Source organism: Mya arenaria, chromosome 15 (genome assembly GCF_026914265.1).
Source record: "Mya arenaria isolate MELC-2E11 chromosome 15, ASM2691426v1".
In the NCBI taxonomy this organism is placed as follows: Eukaryota; Metazoa; Mollusca; class Bivalvia; order Myida; family Myidae; genus Mya; species Mya arenaria.
This window is the reverse complement of record NC_069136.1, coordinates 41,517,009-41,534,369: the sequence shown is the minus strand read 5'-3', so window position 1 is coordinate 41,534,369 and position 17,361 is coordinate 41,517,009. Positions and strand designations below refer to the sequence as shown.

The 17,361-nt window shown below is 36.3% G+C and overlaps 1 protein-coding gene across 1 annotated transcript; it reads left to right on the top strand.

Moving 5' to 3' along the window:
* The first annotated feature begins 1,887 nt into the window (after positions 1–1,887).
* Positions 1,888–13,814, top strand: LOC128218688 (uncharacterized). Its single transcript, XM_052926346.1, has 3 exons — positions 1,888–2,011; positions 7,774–7,856; positions 12,661–13,814. The coding sequence occupies exons 2-3, from the start codon at positions 7,775–7,777 to the stop codon at positions 13,701–13,703; spliced, it is 1,125 nt and encodes a 374-aa protein (XP_052782306.1). The 5' UTR covers positions 1,888–2,011; position 7,774; the 3' UTR covers positions 13,704–13,814.
* Positions 13,815–17,361: the final 3,547 nt, after the last annotated feature.

Below are 17,361 nucleotides of genomic sequence, written 5' to 3'. Positions count from 1 at the left end.
GACAATGCATCCCATTGAACTAATTCAACACCTTGTAGTCATTCTTCTTTCTGCAGCTATAAAATAACTTTTGCAAGAAAACGAAACTCGTCCAATAATGTGCAATACTCTTGAATTGATGCATCAATTCATGTAATGCTCATAAGTGTCCGATGTTTCTTATCTTTACCAGTGTGTGTATACCACGTGATAAATTACGTCATATATGCTACGTCGGTAGGCAACATATTGGTTAAATTCAAGACTTAAATCAAAGATAACATTTCTTTTACAACGCCATTGTATACACAATATTCAATATACACATGGCATGGAAAGTACAGGTAAATGTGAGTGTGCGAAATACGCATGACATGGCAAGAACAGTTAAATATGAATGTGCGATATACACATGAAATTGCAAGTACAGGTAAATGCGAGTGTGCAAAATACATATCACATGGCAATAACAGTTAAATATGAATGTTCAATATACACATAAAATGGCAAGTACAGGTAAATGCGAGTGTGCAATATACACATGGCATGGCAAGAACAGGTAAATGCGAGTGCGCAATATACACATGGCATGGTAAGTACAGGTAAATGCGAATATGCAATATACACAGGGCCTGGCAAGTACAGGTAAATGCGAGTGTGCAATATACACAGGGCCTGGCAAGTACAGGTAAATGCGAGTGTGCAATATACACAGGGCCTGGCAAGTACAGGTAAATGCGAGTGTGCAATATACACAGGGCCTGGCAAGTACAGGTAAATGCGAGTGTGCAATATACACAGGGCCTGGCAAGTACAGGTAAATGCGAGTGTGCAATATACACAGGGCCTGGCAAGTACAGGTAAATGCGAGTGTGCAATATACACAGGGCCTGGCAAGTACAGGTAAATGCGAGTGTGCAATATACACAGGGCCTGGCAAGTTCATGTAAATGCGAGAGTTCAATATACACAGGGCATGGCATGTACAGGTTAATGCGAGTGTGCAAAATACACAGGGCATGGCAAGTTCAGGTAAATGCGAGTGTGCAATATACACAGGGCATGGCGAGAACAGTTAAATGCGAGTGTGCAATATACACAGGGCATGGCAAGTTCCGGTAAATGCGAGTGTGCAATATACACAGGGCATGGCATGTACAAGTAAATGCGAGTGTGCAATATACACAGGGCATGGCATTTACAGGTAAATGCGAGTGTGCAATATACACAGGGCATGCCGAGAACAGTTAAATGCGAGTGTGCAATATACACAGGGCCTCGCAAGTTCCGGTAAATGCGAGTGTGCAATATACATAGGGCATGGCGAGAACAGTTAAATGCGAGTGTGCAATATACACATGGCATGGCAAGATCAGGTTCCGTTGCGAGTGTGCAGTATGCTCATGACATGACAATAACAGATAAATGCGAGAGTGCAATATACTTATGGCATGGAAAGTGCAGTTAAATGCGAAAGTCCAATTTACACAATGTATAGCAAGAAAGGTTAAATGCGAGTATACAATATACACATGACGTGGAAATAGCAGTTAAATGACAGTCATATACATAGAGAAAGATATTTTATTGAGACCCATACAAAGGCAATAACAGTTAAATGCGTTAATGCAATATACGGATCGAAAATCTTAACGACGAGCACATGTTTAAATGAATAGAGTAATGCATAAGTATTTAATGAGTTATATCGTAAGCAGGCATGTTTGCAATATAAAGACATACTGACTGCACGCTGACAATAGTATATGCAGCAGATATCAAGCTAACTGTCAATGTATTGTATGATATTTAATCCATTTACTTCAATACCACAGCTACAGTTGTTTTTGATGGGGCATTCACATCCGTCACTAGAGTACAGGATGCTGGTAAGTGGGAGGATGTCCACAAGTATACACCAGTCCATGTCATATCATTTGTTATGTAGTAGTTAAGTTATAAACACATACATGTCTTTTCCCCGCTTTGTGTCTTGTAAATAATAGACGGAATAGTATACTGTGAAACTAGCGTAAGTTTACATAAACTTTGTACTTGTAAGTAGTATTGATAAGAATAAAATATCACCATGCATGTTGTAAAATGATTGAGGTTTCTTTATTCGTCTTTATAACAAACTAAATCATAATTGAATATGTTACGATACATATAGATCTATTTTGCTTTATTTTGGTCTCCGATCTTAAATCTGCACTCTCACAGATATAACTTTTTTTTATTTTTTGTCTTGGAATGAGAAAGATTTTGCGTACAATTCTGCAAACCATTGATATAAGATTGCTGACAAAATATCAAATTGTAGATTTTCATATTTCCGTTCGAAAATTAATGCTTTATGGCTTAAACCTTTACTTACGGTTTAAGAAAAATACATAAAACATCAATTTTGATTTATTAAAATCTGCGATCTAATTTTTTGTCAGCAGTGTTATATTACTGGTTTTCATAGAATTTCGCAAAAATTGGCTCGTTCCAACGAAAAAAAATGAAAAAAAGTTGTCAAAACGTTCAATCTGTGAGAGTGCAGCTTTAACATGCATCATATATACTGAGCAACAATACAATATGACGGTATCAAACCGTTTTGATTCCATGGTGGCGGTTTTCCGGATGTCGTGATTACGTTCGCAGGGTTTATTGAGCAAACTAAATTGGAATTCGATACAAGAGTAAGCATTTATAAATAACTGTAATAAAAATGAATGCATTAAGCTTAAGTCGTTACTATGGCAACATTTGATAACAAAACAAACATACGTTTCCTTTAAATATATGAAATCCAGCAACCAATGCTGATAACGTCGAATCAATATTAACCCTTAAGCTGCTGATGGCGATTTTAAAGGCTTTGCAAACAGCTTGGAACCAGACCAGACGCCGAGTAAACTCGGCGCCTGGTCAGGTTCCAAGCTGTTTGCCACTCAGTCAATATATCCCCAAAGTTTTAAGTAAATTGAAAGAAGTTTAGAATAAACCAGACGACATTTTTGAGCAGACGACAATTTACCCAGCATGCAAAGGGTTAAAGTGAAATATGATGATGTCAGTAAGGGTATGACGAACAATGTTCATTATGTCTGAGGAACGCATGCATGACTGTCTTCTCTGACATACTGCACAGTTTGTGGCGTTTCACTTACTTTAAACCCAGATCTTTAATGTAACCAAATAGTAATAACATGGAAGTCTGACCTTATGAAACATGGAAGACTGACCTTATAAAACATGGAAGTCTGACCCAATAAAACATGAAAGTCACTTTGAAATGTTAATTTCGATAATTATTATCGAAATTAACATTTCAAAGTGACTTTCATGTTTCATAAAGTCAGACTTCTATGTTTCATAAGGTCAAACTTCTATGATCAATGGGATCTGACTTCTATGATAAATAGGGTCTGATTTCTATGATAAATAGGGTCAGACTTCTATGATGAATTGCGTCAGACTTCAATGATAAATAGGGTCAGACTTCTATGTTTTATAATGTCAGACTTCTATGTTTTATAATGTCAGACTTATATCATAAATAGGGTCAGACTTCTATGTTTTATAATGTCAGACTTCTATGTTTTATAATGTCAGACTTATATTATAAATAGGGTCAATCTTCTATGATAAATAGGGTCAGACATCTATGATAAATAGGGTCAGACTTCTATGATAAAAAGGGTCAGACTTTTATGATTTATAGGCGCAGACTTCAATGTTTGATATGCTCAGACTTCCATGTTTTATAATGTCAGACTTCTATGTTTAATAAGGTTAAATAAGGTCAGACTTCTATGATAAATAGGGTCAGACTTCTATGATAAATAGGGTCAGACTTCTATGATAAATAGGGTCGGACTTCTATGATAAATAGGGTCATTCTTCTATGATAGATAGAATGTTGATTGTTTTATAATGTCACACTTCTATGTTTAATAAGTTTAAAAAGGGTCAGACTTCCATGTTTTATAGCGTTAGACTTTAATGTTTTATAAGGTTTAATAGGGTCAGACTTCTAAATTTTATAGAGTCGGACTGTAATGTTTAATAAGGCTTAATAAGGTCAGACTTCAATATTTTATAAGATCAGACTTAAATGTTTGATAAGGTGCAACAGGTTCAGACTTCCATCTCGTATAAGGGCAGACTTTAATGTTTAGTAAGGTGCAATAGGGTCAGTTTTGAAACAACTGGTTTATGAGTCTCTTATAATTGTTGTTCGTACAAATAAGGAAACCATAACTTAATTCAAAAACCCTTGAAATGTAGTTGGCTATAATTATCAGTTCAAGATCAATAAACTTTGTATTGAGCTTAAAGGAAATCACACTCGATGTCTTGTTCACATGATGTTTTATTTTAATGAAGAAGTTAGCGTCTATCATCGAAACTCGATCAGCTGCGTGAGTTTCATATCACGACACTTGAAACATGTTTGTAACAAAACCCATTGTTTTCTTAACTGTATATATAACGTTGACTCAACTGACTGTACAGTATCTATATAAAGACTTCCATTCTTACAATACTTGACAGGTCTCTCTTAAACTATTAGACAGTCCCTTCTGAAAATATTGGTCAGTTAGTAGAACTTAAAGGCCCAGTTTAATCCTTCTATAAGTGACCCCCCCCCCCCCAACCTCTGTGTATTGAGCTTTATCTTATTGCATAATTGTCTTATCAGATCTTCGATCTGAGTATCCTGCTGGGCAGTTGGGAGGTTTTATTATAAAAATGGACCCTAAATGGCCCTGTACAAATAAACAAATACACAGGAACTTGGACCCTACTGTGTCATCAGTGCGATAAGCAGGAGATGCACAGCAGGGGATTTTCATGCCAAACAAGATTTAAGTTAAACTTTTTGAAAATTATTCATAATATTACCAAATTATCAACAAAGCAATAAAACATTAGGTGGCATTATATTTAGTAGGGTCATAAAGGAGAGGGCGCATATAAGGTAGCAGCTTTGGGCGTGTGCCCGGCGCACCCCCCCCCCCCCTCCCCCCCCCAAAAAACCCAACAACAACAATAACAAACATCCAAGTTTACATTAATTTCAAAATAGGGAGAAAAGTGATAAAGTACGCTTGTTAAAACTATCTTGGGGGACTACCCCCCAAACCCCTTGCCAACACTTTAAACCCACTAATTTTCGGTTCAGAGGGAGGGGCGCAAGTCAAAGGATTGCGCCCTTAAGTTACGCCCCCTCTAACTCTCCGTCCTGGAACCGCCCCTGCATCCCTTATGAATATGTTGGCTAATTTAGTTTAAATTGTTGCATTCTGGTGTATTGGTGCATATTTTCTACCATATTTACACGAAATCACGTTCATTAATGCATTGACCGGGTACGCCCCTGGATCCGAGAGCAATATGGCTGAAGCATTTCCGCTTTATTCGTTGTATGGATGTGTATTATTTGTATGGTATAATATTTCAAAAGTTGAATGTAGTGGTATTTTATCAATGCCTTATCTTTGAATTTATGGCAGACACGGTTTTATTGAATATCAACGATCAACTGTTATCAAGTACATGTTCAGACGCTTTAAAATTGGAGGTAACATAACTTTTCGCAATAGTTTTTAAGAAAATCGGACATGTATTTTTTATACTTCCTAGTCTGCTTCAAGTTTAGTCAGTACGTCAGTTGTGTGAAATAGTACCAAAACCACAAAAAGGACGCTGATTTCAAATTATTACAAGAGGTTTTATAAGGTAAACGGCATTTTTCTACTAACATCTCAATAAAAATGAAAGGTTAGTTTAAAATTTATTTAGTTTTCAACGATAGTGAAGATATACTAACGTACGCTAAGTCACTATTTCAGGAAATATTGTTGGTAGGAATATCTTTTGCTGCTTTCTTCATATGTGCAGTTCAATGAAAATTTAATATAAGATTTAGGTTTTAAAGTATGAACAAACTACAGTCGAACCCCGTTGGCTCGAACTCCCAGGGACCGTCGGAAATACCTCGAGCCTCCGAAAATTCGAGCTAAGCGGTGATGATTTCCTTCAGTATTATGAAATTGGTCATTTACATCAGTTCGAGCCAACAAGGAGCTCGAGCTTTTCGAGCCAACGGGATTCGACTGTATTTCAAATACGAGCACACGTTTCGTTATTAGATATTACAATAAACATTATATCGAAACTTTATTAACCTGAATGTTCTGCGGGATGTCAGATGCAATGATTTTTTAAGAATTGAATTCGTTTTAAAATTTTAAAGCTGTGACTATAAACACAAAAAAATGTTTTGAGCTAGCGCAGTTGCATATCTATTTATTTTGCGTAATAACAAACTAACACTATTTAACTTTTAGTGGTCTACATTTTATTGTGTCAACTACCCATTTACTGGACAAGCCACTGTTTATATCTACCGCTTCACCTTATTAAAATAAATATTTTTTGACGGCCGATTAACCAAAATAAATGTAATGGAAAACCTTAGAAATACTGCCTTCTCATTGGACAAAGTAGTATGTTGACCACTAAGGACAATTATACAGACATACACACGCCACGGACAGTTTAAAATAACACTGTTCTTACCATTTAACGAGAATGCGGTTGTTAAATGGTTCCAGATTTGTTCAAAGAGGATGGCCCAGATGTAGAAAGTTGCATTAAAACTTATACATAGCGCACTAACAAACCTTTAACCTGTCTACCTCCGGTTAGTTTTGCATTTCTTTGAATATCTCAGGGGGCGATTCCAGGAGTTTCGAAGGTAGCCCTATCCGTGAATTCGCAAAAAAACAACAACAAAACTTAGAATGTAGTAAGGGGGTTTAGCTGTTTTCCCTTAATAAAAATGAAAAATGTTGGCTCTATTTAGTCATGTTTCGTGAATTCTTATTTATTGGATTAATACTTTCACTCCGATTTTGACATAATAAGATTTGGAAAGATTGACAAGCTTTCGGCCAAGAATAATGCACCAGTCAATTGTAACCACGCCCACCCCCAGGTGCGGGAAATAGCGGGGACTTTGACTTTAGGTCCAGCCAACCCCGGCTTAAATCCCCGCCCTACGGGGACGAACAAACGGTAAATCCCCGCCAAATGCCCCCGCACCCCAGGGACCCTAGGTAAAGCCCATTCTTCGCTATATTTAAAGCGAAGACAAAACCACCGCATTCACACGGCACTGCGTGGCCACCTGAAAGGTAAAAACACGGCCCATTTCCCCGGCTATCCCCGGTATAGCCCTTTGGGGGGGGGGGGAGGTCGTGGTTACAATTGACTGGTGCATTATGTTTTCATTCATAAGTATTCTCACTAGTCAGCTATATAATGTGCAAATCAGTTTTTAAGCCACGAGTTATATTCAATGGCCAGTGTTTTCTTATATAACACAAATTTATGTTTGCATGCACTGGTACAACAATCAACGTATAATTTGTATACAAGAAAATGTATTACTTTTTGTCTTAATATTCGCGAATTATTTAATCGGAATTATCCTTGACCGCTACCACACCGGACAAACATATCTATGTACGTCTTGCTACGCGTGTGGTAAAACAGATTACTGTCCGAAGTGACCAGAGAAGATAATAAAAAAAATACATACGGAAATCAAGCAGTGTTGAGCCATTTTTTCACTAATACTAAATGTTAATCCGTAATAAAATAAACAGCATTCGGATTCAAAGGGGAAGGGGATAACAGCCTGAACTTTTCACAAGTCATTTTCAGTTTAGAATTTTATTTTAGTGAAGTAGAGAATTGTTTGCTAGCTGTCTCTCCCCGTGTCTGTTTCAGCATGCGGGTCACATGTAAAAGAGCGTGTTGTTGCTGCACTGCCATCTGCCTCGTTATAACAGTCATGCTTCTTTCATCGCAAGGTAGGTCAACGATTGCTTACTGTTTCGCATGAGATTGTTTGGTAACAAATGTTAGATTGTAAATAATATAGTGGCAGTTATGTAAATCAAGCACAATATGTCCAGTTGATATTAGTTTAACTTTTTGGTTGACGAAAAAATTGGGCACATAAAAAAACAATTTCAATCGTTTGAAAACAAGAAAGGTCAATCAGGTTTAGTAGCACCATAAGCCGTTCAATGTCATTTAATAGAGTTAAAAAAACATCCTATATTGCAAGTGCTATTATTTGTAAATATTTTTTTTCAAGTGTTTTCTTTCTCAAGGGAGAACAAAGCAAATTCTCAGATTTTATCTCGAAGCAGATTGCCTCAAACTCGGTCTGCAGGGCCTCAGGTTTTTAACCCATTTACATAGGCTTTCTGTTGTTGTTTTTTAAAACAAAAGCAGACTCCCCCTCCAACTCCATATTATATAATTCTGAATTGACCATTGGTGATCATTCAACAGTAATTCGTAGTCTACATGATATTAAAACGTGATACTGTGTACAATCATAAGTTCCTTTCAAGTACTGTAGTACAATTGATAATATCAAGAACAGGATGACTTTACTCACGGGACAAATGACCCTACTCATTATGTATCCCCCTCGACTGAAATGGAGAAATACTGTATTGCCAGTATTCTTCTTATTCTTACTTTTATTATTTCTTCAATCTTCTCTGGAGCTGGGTGGGTATACATAAAATTGAGCATCTCACTGATCATAATATGATATAACAACATTAAAGATTCACTCTTGCTCCCAAATAAGATTTACCGCAATTAATAATATTGTTTTAATATTGCATAAAAGATAAAAAAATGTCAAAACAATGGTTCGAAAGAAGGATACCGAGTTTTATTTGAAAGAAAGGAGCATTAAACATGGTATTTCTACTTTATGAAACTATAATAGACCACAGTAAATGTTTTAACATTCACCAATCATTTAATATATTTTGTGCGATTAAAATCTTGTTATCAGTAATCAAAATTTCCTACGACCAAAAAAATAAATAAATGTGATTGATTATCTTTTAATCTCAAATGTAAGTACGATCTTCCTTTTTGAACTGTATGAGTCACCACTTGCGCGCTCTAAATGAGCTGATAAGTTAATTTCCGTTCGTTTAATAAAGTTTGATAAAATTGCCATGTCGTGCTCGCGCCTTAATTGATTTAATCTGTAGCAAATCGTTGTCCTTCTTTAAAGCTGAACATTTTCAGCCCAATTATCCTGGAAATTTGTCAGAATGGTTGTTTAACGATTTCTAGCTCAAGTTTGAATATAGGTCATATGGGTTCAAAAACTAGGTCACAGAGCCCAAATGTGGAAAAACCTTGTTAACACTCTAGAGCTAACATTTTCAGCCCAAATATCCTGGAAATTCGTCAGAAAGGTTGTTTTGAAGATGTCAAGCTCAAATTCAAATATGGGTCATCTGGGGTCATAAAAAAGGTCACAGAGACCAACTATCGAAATACCTTGTTAACACTCTCGAGGTAACATTTTCAGCCCAAATATCCTGAAAATATGTCAGAAAGGTTGTTTTGATAATTTCTAGCTCAAGTTCGAATATGGGTCATCTGGGGTCAAAAACTAGGTTACAGACCCCAAATATAGAAATACCATGTTAACACTCTAGAGGTGACATTTTTAGCCCAAATATCCTGGAAATTTGTCGGTAAGGTTGGTTGAATGATTTCTAGCCCAAGTTCGAATATGGGTCATCTGGGGTCAAAAACTAGGTCACAGAGCCCAAATATGGAAATACCTTGTTAAGACTCTCGAGACAACATTTTTTGCCCAAATATCCTGGAAATTTGTCAGAAAAGTTGTTTTGAAGATTTCCAACTTAAGTTCGAAAATGAGTCATCTGGGATCAAAAACTAGGGTACAGAGCCAAAATATGGAAATACCTTGTAAACACTCTAGAGCTTACATTTTCAGCCCAAATATCCTGGAATTTTGTCAGAAAGGTTGTTTTGAAGATGTCAAGCTCAAATTCAAATATGGGTCATCTGGGGTCAAAAATTAGGTGACAGAGCCCAAATATGGAAATACCTTGTTTACACTCCAGAGGTAACATTTTCAGCCCAAATATCCTGAAAATTTGCTAGAAAGAGTGTTTTGTTGATTTCTAGCTTAAGTTCGAAAATGGGTCATCTGAGATCAAGAACTAGGTCACAGAGCCCAACTATGGAAATACCTTGTTAACACTCTCGAGGTAACATTTTGAGCCCAAATATCCTGGAAATTTGTCAGAAAGGATGTTTTGAAGATTTCCAACTCAAGTTCGAATATGGGTCATCTGGGGTCAAAAACTAGGTCACAGAGCCCAAATATGGATATACCTTGTTAACACTCTCGAGGTAAGATTTTGAGCCCAAATGTCCTTGAAATTTGTCAGAAAGGTTGTTATGAAGATTTCTAACTCAAGTTCGAATATGGGTCATCTGGGGTCAAAAACTAGGTCACAGAGCCTAAATATGAAAATACCTTGATAACACTCTCGATGTAACATTTTCAGCCCAAATAACCTGGAAATTTGTCAGAAAGGTTGTCTTGATGATTTCTAGCTCAAGTTCGAATATGGGTCATCTGGGGTCAAAAACTAGGTCACTGAGCCCAAATATGGAAATACCTTGCTAACACTCTAAAGGTAACATTTTCAGCCCAAATATCTAGGAAATTTGTCAGAGAGGTTGTTTCCAGTTTTAGAAATATATTATCAAATACAAAAAAGAAAACGTTTGTTTCAGTGTTATATAGCAATTTATTTCATCTCGTTTAGTGTTCACTCGATGAGATATATTACGATCTTACACTGAAATTAAACATTATCCTCTATGTAAATTTTGTGTTATTCATTATTATACAATGACAGATACAAGGAGAAGGCCACGCGTATAGAACACGCAATCTACATGTACTCAATCTTATAAAGAGCTGTTCAAAAAATGGACTTTTTAAACTCAGTGTTGATGGTTCAAATCGAATTAATGCTAGTATCAGTTAAATAAGAATTCTCTCTAAATCATTTGGAGGGATTTACAATTCAATCACAGATACATCCAAATCACAATAAAATATTCCCTTGTTTCAAAAATAAATTATGGACAATAACGGACCTGTTGCAATTGAAGCTACCTACAAATTATCTGTTGCACTTATCAGTTGAATACTAAGAGACCTCTTCAAATCAATTAAAGCTCTTCAAATATATGAGTGTATTTGGGTTTTGCATTCGCAAGTGTGAACAAACAATTCACAAAGACCAGTTTCAGTGTGTGTGTGTGTATACATACCACGTGATGAATTGTATCATAAATGCTTCGTCGGAAGACAATATTTTGCTTCAGATGAAAACTTTAAACAAAGATAACTTCACAATTTCTTCACCATTTTAAATGAAAAATAACACAGTCTACGCCGCGTATGGAGCCCGGCCTTCGGTCTTTTACCAGAGTTTGATTGAGAGTTTAGTTTGTTAAAACACTTCGATAAACCTTTTCACAATATGGCCGTCTGACGGAGCACTGTAAAAACATTATTTTGTCGAAGTGTTTGATGAAACTAATCATTATCAAACTTCTGTAATAACACAAAGGCGGGGCTCTGTAAGCGGCATATACTGCCCTTTTTTATTTAAAATGGTGTAGTAAAGGAAAGTTACTTTTGATTTAAGTCTTTACTTTAAGAAAAATGTTGCCTTTCGACGTAGCATATATGACGTAATCATGTGGTATACTCACATTGAGTTTAAATACCAAAAAGAGACACTGCACGAGGGACATCAACACAGACAGACCACTCGTTTATCGAACTATCTTTATTGATGAATGTTGGGGTCATTGCCATTCGGAGCTCCTCGGCCATTTTTATCGAAAACAACTTCGGGTGTATTTGGACGGTTTACATACTCAAAAAGTGATACGTTTAAGTCCGCTGCAAGTAGATCGCGTAGTAATTATATTAAGCAATTAAACTTTATGACTTTACTCTTTGGAGTCTTAATTATGTTTGTAGTAAAACACTTCACTGTCAATCAATTTAAACTTAGATCAATAAATACGACTCTAAAACACTACATTTAACGGTATAATTAATAAAGATACGAACTACTTCAACTGATGTACCGGCATACATCCGAGGTTGTTTTCTATAAAAATGGCCGAGGAGTTCCGAATGGGCCATTGCATTTGAACGGCATGCAAAACAGGGATATATACACACATCAAATTATGTGTAATCGTTAGGATTCCATGAGTACGCTAACCGTATCCGTTTAACGCTCCGCATATTAAAACGGAAACCCTATTCTAAGTTTACGCAAAATATCATAAAGAAATTGCATTTCTAAGAAGGAATTTCAGCTAAGAGTTAAAACGACAGTTAAGTTCAATAGTCGCCACTATTTTTCGACTTAAAAAAGTAATTTTTGATATCCAAAGACATAAAAACTCATTATTAACACGTTGGATTTCCATGCAGAAAAGCGTTCAAATGATACAAATATTTTGATTTGATTCTGATTTGTTTAATGTTTCTTCTGCATTTTTGTTCGTAAATTAAGTTTTACCACTGTTTCTATATGTCTGCTGTTGTTTTTGTCAAGCCAAATTTACGCCGCGGACACGGATCGGACGCCGACTGGATGCGCATGCGCACATATGGAATATACCCAATGGTGTTTGACTGGTTCGGTTTTATAGTATGCTGACAGCTGATGCCGAGCACATGTTAAAACGGCCTAATATGCTATTCATTTTTTTCAGAGCAACAACAACAACAGTCAGAAACACTTAACGAAGACGATGCGCCAATTATTAATCCAGATGAACTAGAACCGTTTGAACCGTCGGTCAATGAAGACTTTCCTACGAATGAGGACAGAAAAGAACCGTTGATACCTCATGTCTTTCACCAAACCCATTCAACAGAATATGTTCCACATATTAACATTAAGAGTGTAAAATCGCTCATCCAATTCAACCCCACTTGGGACTACTTTTTCTGGACCAATGAAAACGCACGAGACCTGATTGCTAGACGACATCCGCAGCTTATAGATGTGTTTGACAATTTTATTAATCCTATTGAACGGAGTGACTTACTGAGATATGTAGTACTGTACGAGATAGGTGGGGTTTATTTAGACACAGATGTGGAGGTTATACGCCCGCTAAACAGGGTCACGTACAAATACACGTGTATCATTCCTAGTGAACCGTTTGAACACAGCAGTATATTGTATAAAAGGGATATTGTCATAAACAATGCGATAATATTTTGTCGATCCCGTCATCCGTTTTTAAAACAGCTTCTTCAAAACATAGGAAATAGCACAACTGGATTAACAGCGATAGACAGAACGGGGCCAGTGTTTGTTACTGAGCAGTATTTCATATTTATGCACACTCTGGTGCCAAGAAAGAGTAATACATCTCTAACGTACATAGATGGAAACGAACCGTTTGTCGTCCGTCGAAATTGTATAGCTGACAATTGTGTGTACATTCCAAACACGATATACTTCAACCATCAGTATGACAAACCTCAAAGTTTGCTGGTCGAAAACTGTAAACTCAAAAACAAGCCGCCCTTAGTAAAAAGGGGTTGTCTTATTTTAGCAGCCCGAAAGACAGAGGTGACGTCCCAATTTGAGTTCACGCGTCATCACTGGGTACACACGTGGTCTCACGTGGAAAATGACACGTGGCTTGTGCGTTTATTTAAGTTTTTGTCGAAGCTTCGGTATGGATCCCATACAGGAGGGATACATATACGAGATATAGTGAAAAATGTGAAAATATCATGAAACTGTCTGAACAAAGTTAACATTGGTAAGAATGTAGCCACCTAGTGACGTCAATACACTATTCTAGTTTATATTTAATGTTCAGTATCAATGTTAAATGTGTAAAATGATGTTGTCTCTTCTATTTCCTCTTTTAGTAGTGGTTTTAGGTTGTAAGTATGTACTTTTAAAAGTAAATGGTTTGACGCGACACAGTCTCAAAACCATTATAGAAAGACCCAATAGTGCACGGTTATTGTGGACATACCACGTGACGTCACATTTTTATAAAAGAGGTGGAAATAGTGGAAAAATGTACGCTATACTCGGTTACATTTCCCCTTAACATGTGCTTTGTTTTGTAAAAATTGATATGAAAATTACGAACGTACAGCGATAATCCTATCTGAGTGGACGCATGTATTTTGCTTTCTGCAATAACCTAACGTGACGTCGAAAACCACGTGGTATATCCAAACTGACGATGAAGTTAGCCTGAATTAATAAAGAAGCATCGGCACTGTAAACATGTGTTCCTACACCAATAAACCTTATAGGAAAAACTTCAACCCCTAATTGAGGTTGATATTTGACGATAGCATTCATTAGTTCTCAAATTTATGCAATGGGTTAGCAGCATTTTTCAAACATGCATAATATTAAATTGGGTAAATCAGCAGTCACCTGTTATTCATTTAAATCAGTGAAATGGAAGTTGGGTCAGTGTATAAAGTATAATCTCACACACTAATCTGTTGAATAGGTATTTAATACAGTTGTATACGCCGAGTGCTTGCGATACTCCAGATTTATTTATTTATCGATACAAATAACCTTTAGCCATTACTTAATTATATGGTAACTATATGAATGTACAACAACGTATTCTTTCATACTGGACGCTTGTTTCCGGTCATGTGATCAGTGCTGGGAAAACAGTCTTACACTCGACAAGTAAGAAGAGTCACGCGCAAAAACGCGACACTTCTTATTTATTTTATTGTATGACTTATGAAATGTATTTTATGCCATTTCAAAAAGCGTAATATCAATCATATTTTTCCGGACCGGATCGAAAATTCCGAACCTCGGACACGCTGCGTGGCCGGTAACTCGGCAAGCTTCGTTACCGGCTTACGCGCTTACCTAGGCCTCGGGTCGGATTTTTCTATCCATACCGGAAACACATAATAGATACTTATATTCTATACTTGAAATACGATTCATATTAAAAAACGCAATAACATATCATTCTTTTAATTGCAAAAGTTTATTTGTTGGACAAAACATTAAATGTTCCAAAAGTTCATGTTATATATTCAGTTTTGAAGTTGAGTACTTAGCAAGCATTTGAAACCTAGGCTATGTAGGTTAAAACAGAAGTTGAGCAAATTCTACGAATGAAAATTTTAGCAGAGTTTGTCTCAAAAAGCACTTGCATTTTTTTCGTGGATGTATTTCTACAATTATGAGTATTTTTATTTAAATTATCATTACTATTTTATTATTATTATTATTATTATTATTATTATTATTATTATTATTATTTAATTATTATTTTTTTCGAGGGGGGGGGGGGGGCAAAATCTTTAAGACTACTACAGACTACCAAATCAATAAGGTGGCCTTTGGTGATTGCTTTATCTTTTAAGAAATGGATGTTTGAAATCAGGCACTAATTCGCACTATTTTATTAAATATCTTTCTTTTTTGAAAATTTATCAAGTTCAACAATGACAGTTGTGTAGAATTGGTCGGAACGTGTTTTATCAAAGTATAACATCTCAATTATCTCAATCATGCTTGCTTAAGGACAGAGCTAAATGGATACATTCTATAATCATAGTTTGCTGAGCACCGTCTATTGCATCGGCTTATACGAAGACCAACAACTCGAGTAAAGCGCCACAGTAACGTGATTGAACTTTAAAGTTATATGTTTTTATTGTTGTTTTAGTTTTACCTTCAAATTAGATATTTGTTTTGTTGATAGCTGATAATGAAATAAACTCAAGTAAATAAAGACCTATTTATTTTCTTTCACTTGCTTTACTTTAACAATTATATATTTTGCAACGATTGTGAAGGAAGGAAGCTATGATAGCTTATACTAAGTTACTCTCGTTGGCACGATGTTGCGCGAGAGTGTGGTCTTGTGTGGTGGGGAAAACCGGAGTACCGGGAAAACCCACTTGTCCGGTTTGGTGACCACAAGCCAATCTCACATGCGCCCAGGCCGGGAATCGAACCCGGGTCGCCTTGGTGAGAAGCGAGTGCGCTAAGCGGACAACCCATAATCATTAAGATTTTTTTCTTCGCGCATACTTAAAGGTCCGCCTACTGCCAGTCATTCGATACACACTCCTTGCGCCAGATTTTGCGTTGACAATGTATCAGCCAATGAGGTTGTATTCTAAGTCAGTTATATAACATAAAGTTAATTCTTTATGATTAAGAAGGACTAGTTCGCTACGTTCACTCCGCCCATTCTTAATCATTAAGAATACACTTCATGTCATCAAAAACTGTTACATAGTTTTATTTAAGTTATCTCGATTGTTCCTACATATGCATTCATCTGCTGCCTAGTTAAAAGCGAAGTTCAATCTTTTCCCGTGCGAGCTGCCCTTGACTTGACAAACATGTGAAATATGTTATAGTAAGATGACCTGAAGTAATATTTTAATGAACAAGAATAAGTTGAGTTTGCGTAGCGAGCTGTCTTGAAGTACAGCCTCTTATATTGTCAACGCAAATCTGATGTAGGAGTTTGTATAAGATGCGTGGCAGTAGCAGTGTGTGTATACCACGTGCTAAATTACGTCATATATGCTAAAACAGAAGGCAACATTTTGCTTAAAATAAAGACTAAAATCAAAGATAACTTTTCTTTTACTGCACCATTTTAAATGAAACATAGGGCAGTCTATGCCGCTTAAAGAGCCCCACCTTTGTTTTTTAACTGAAGTTTAATAAGGTGATTAGTTTCATCAAACACTTCGACAAACCTGTTTCCAAAACAATTAAGCCTATTACTAAGGGAGTTTTTGTTGGTAATAAACTAGTTTCGGTTTTATATCGGTTTCACGAACTGTGTATTTGTTGTAACCAAATAAAACCAAAACCAGTTTCAATCGTGTTTTAACGAAAACCGAAACCGGTGTTTGAAGCTATCGAAACCTCTACCGAAGGCAGTTTCGTCGGTTCGTACATCCGAAAACTTGTTTAATTCGAAAACAACATGGCGGATAGTGATCAACCTTGTTTGTTGAAACTCAATATTTTTTTATAACAATGCCTAACAATGGGCAAATGAGCTAAATGAAAAGGGTTATATCTGTAATTGTGTAGCTCAGTAGCAGTACAGTAGCTCCGCCATGTTGTTGAAAATGTACACAAAACCATGCATTTGTTACTTCAAGCAAAACTATCAAAGCCAGTTTCGAAACTGCTGAAACCATTGAAACCAAAACTGAAACTGGTTTGGTATCAACAAAAGCGCCCTAAATAATCGCCTACCTGCAATTTCAAAGGCTGAAGATACAGGATGTATTCGAATTAAAGATACACAAATATGGAGTTTATCATGATTTTATGATTAATCCGATGTCAGCTACGATTAAATATTCAGATTCACATCAAAAGTATTGGGTTTTGAACCACACACGTTACAGCCTTA

What these genes read in the sequence shown, in the direction of transcription:
- LOC128218688 (XM_052926346.1), top strand. Translation starts at nt 7,775, where the DNA reads ATGCGGGTCACATGTAAAAGAGCGTGTTGTTGCTGCACTGCCATCTGC. An exon ending in CATGCTTCTTTCATCGCAAG is followed by an intron (nt 7,857 to 12,660) that starts GTAGGTCAACGA and finishes CATTTTTTTCAG; the next exon opens with AGCAACAACAACAACAGTCA.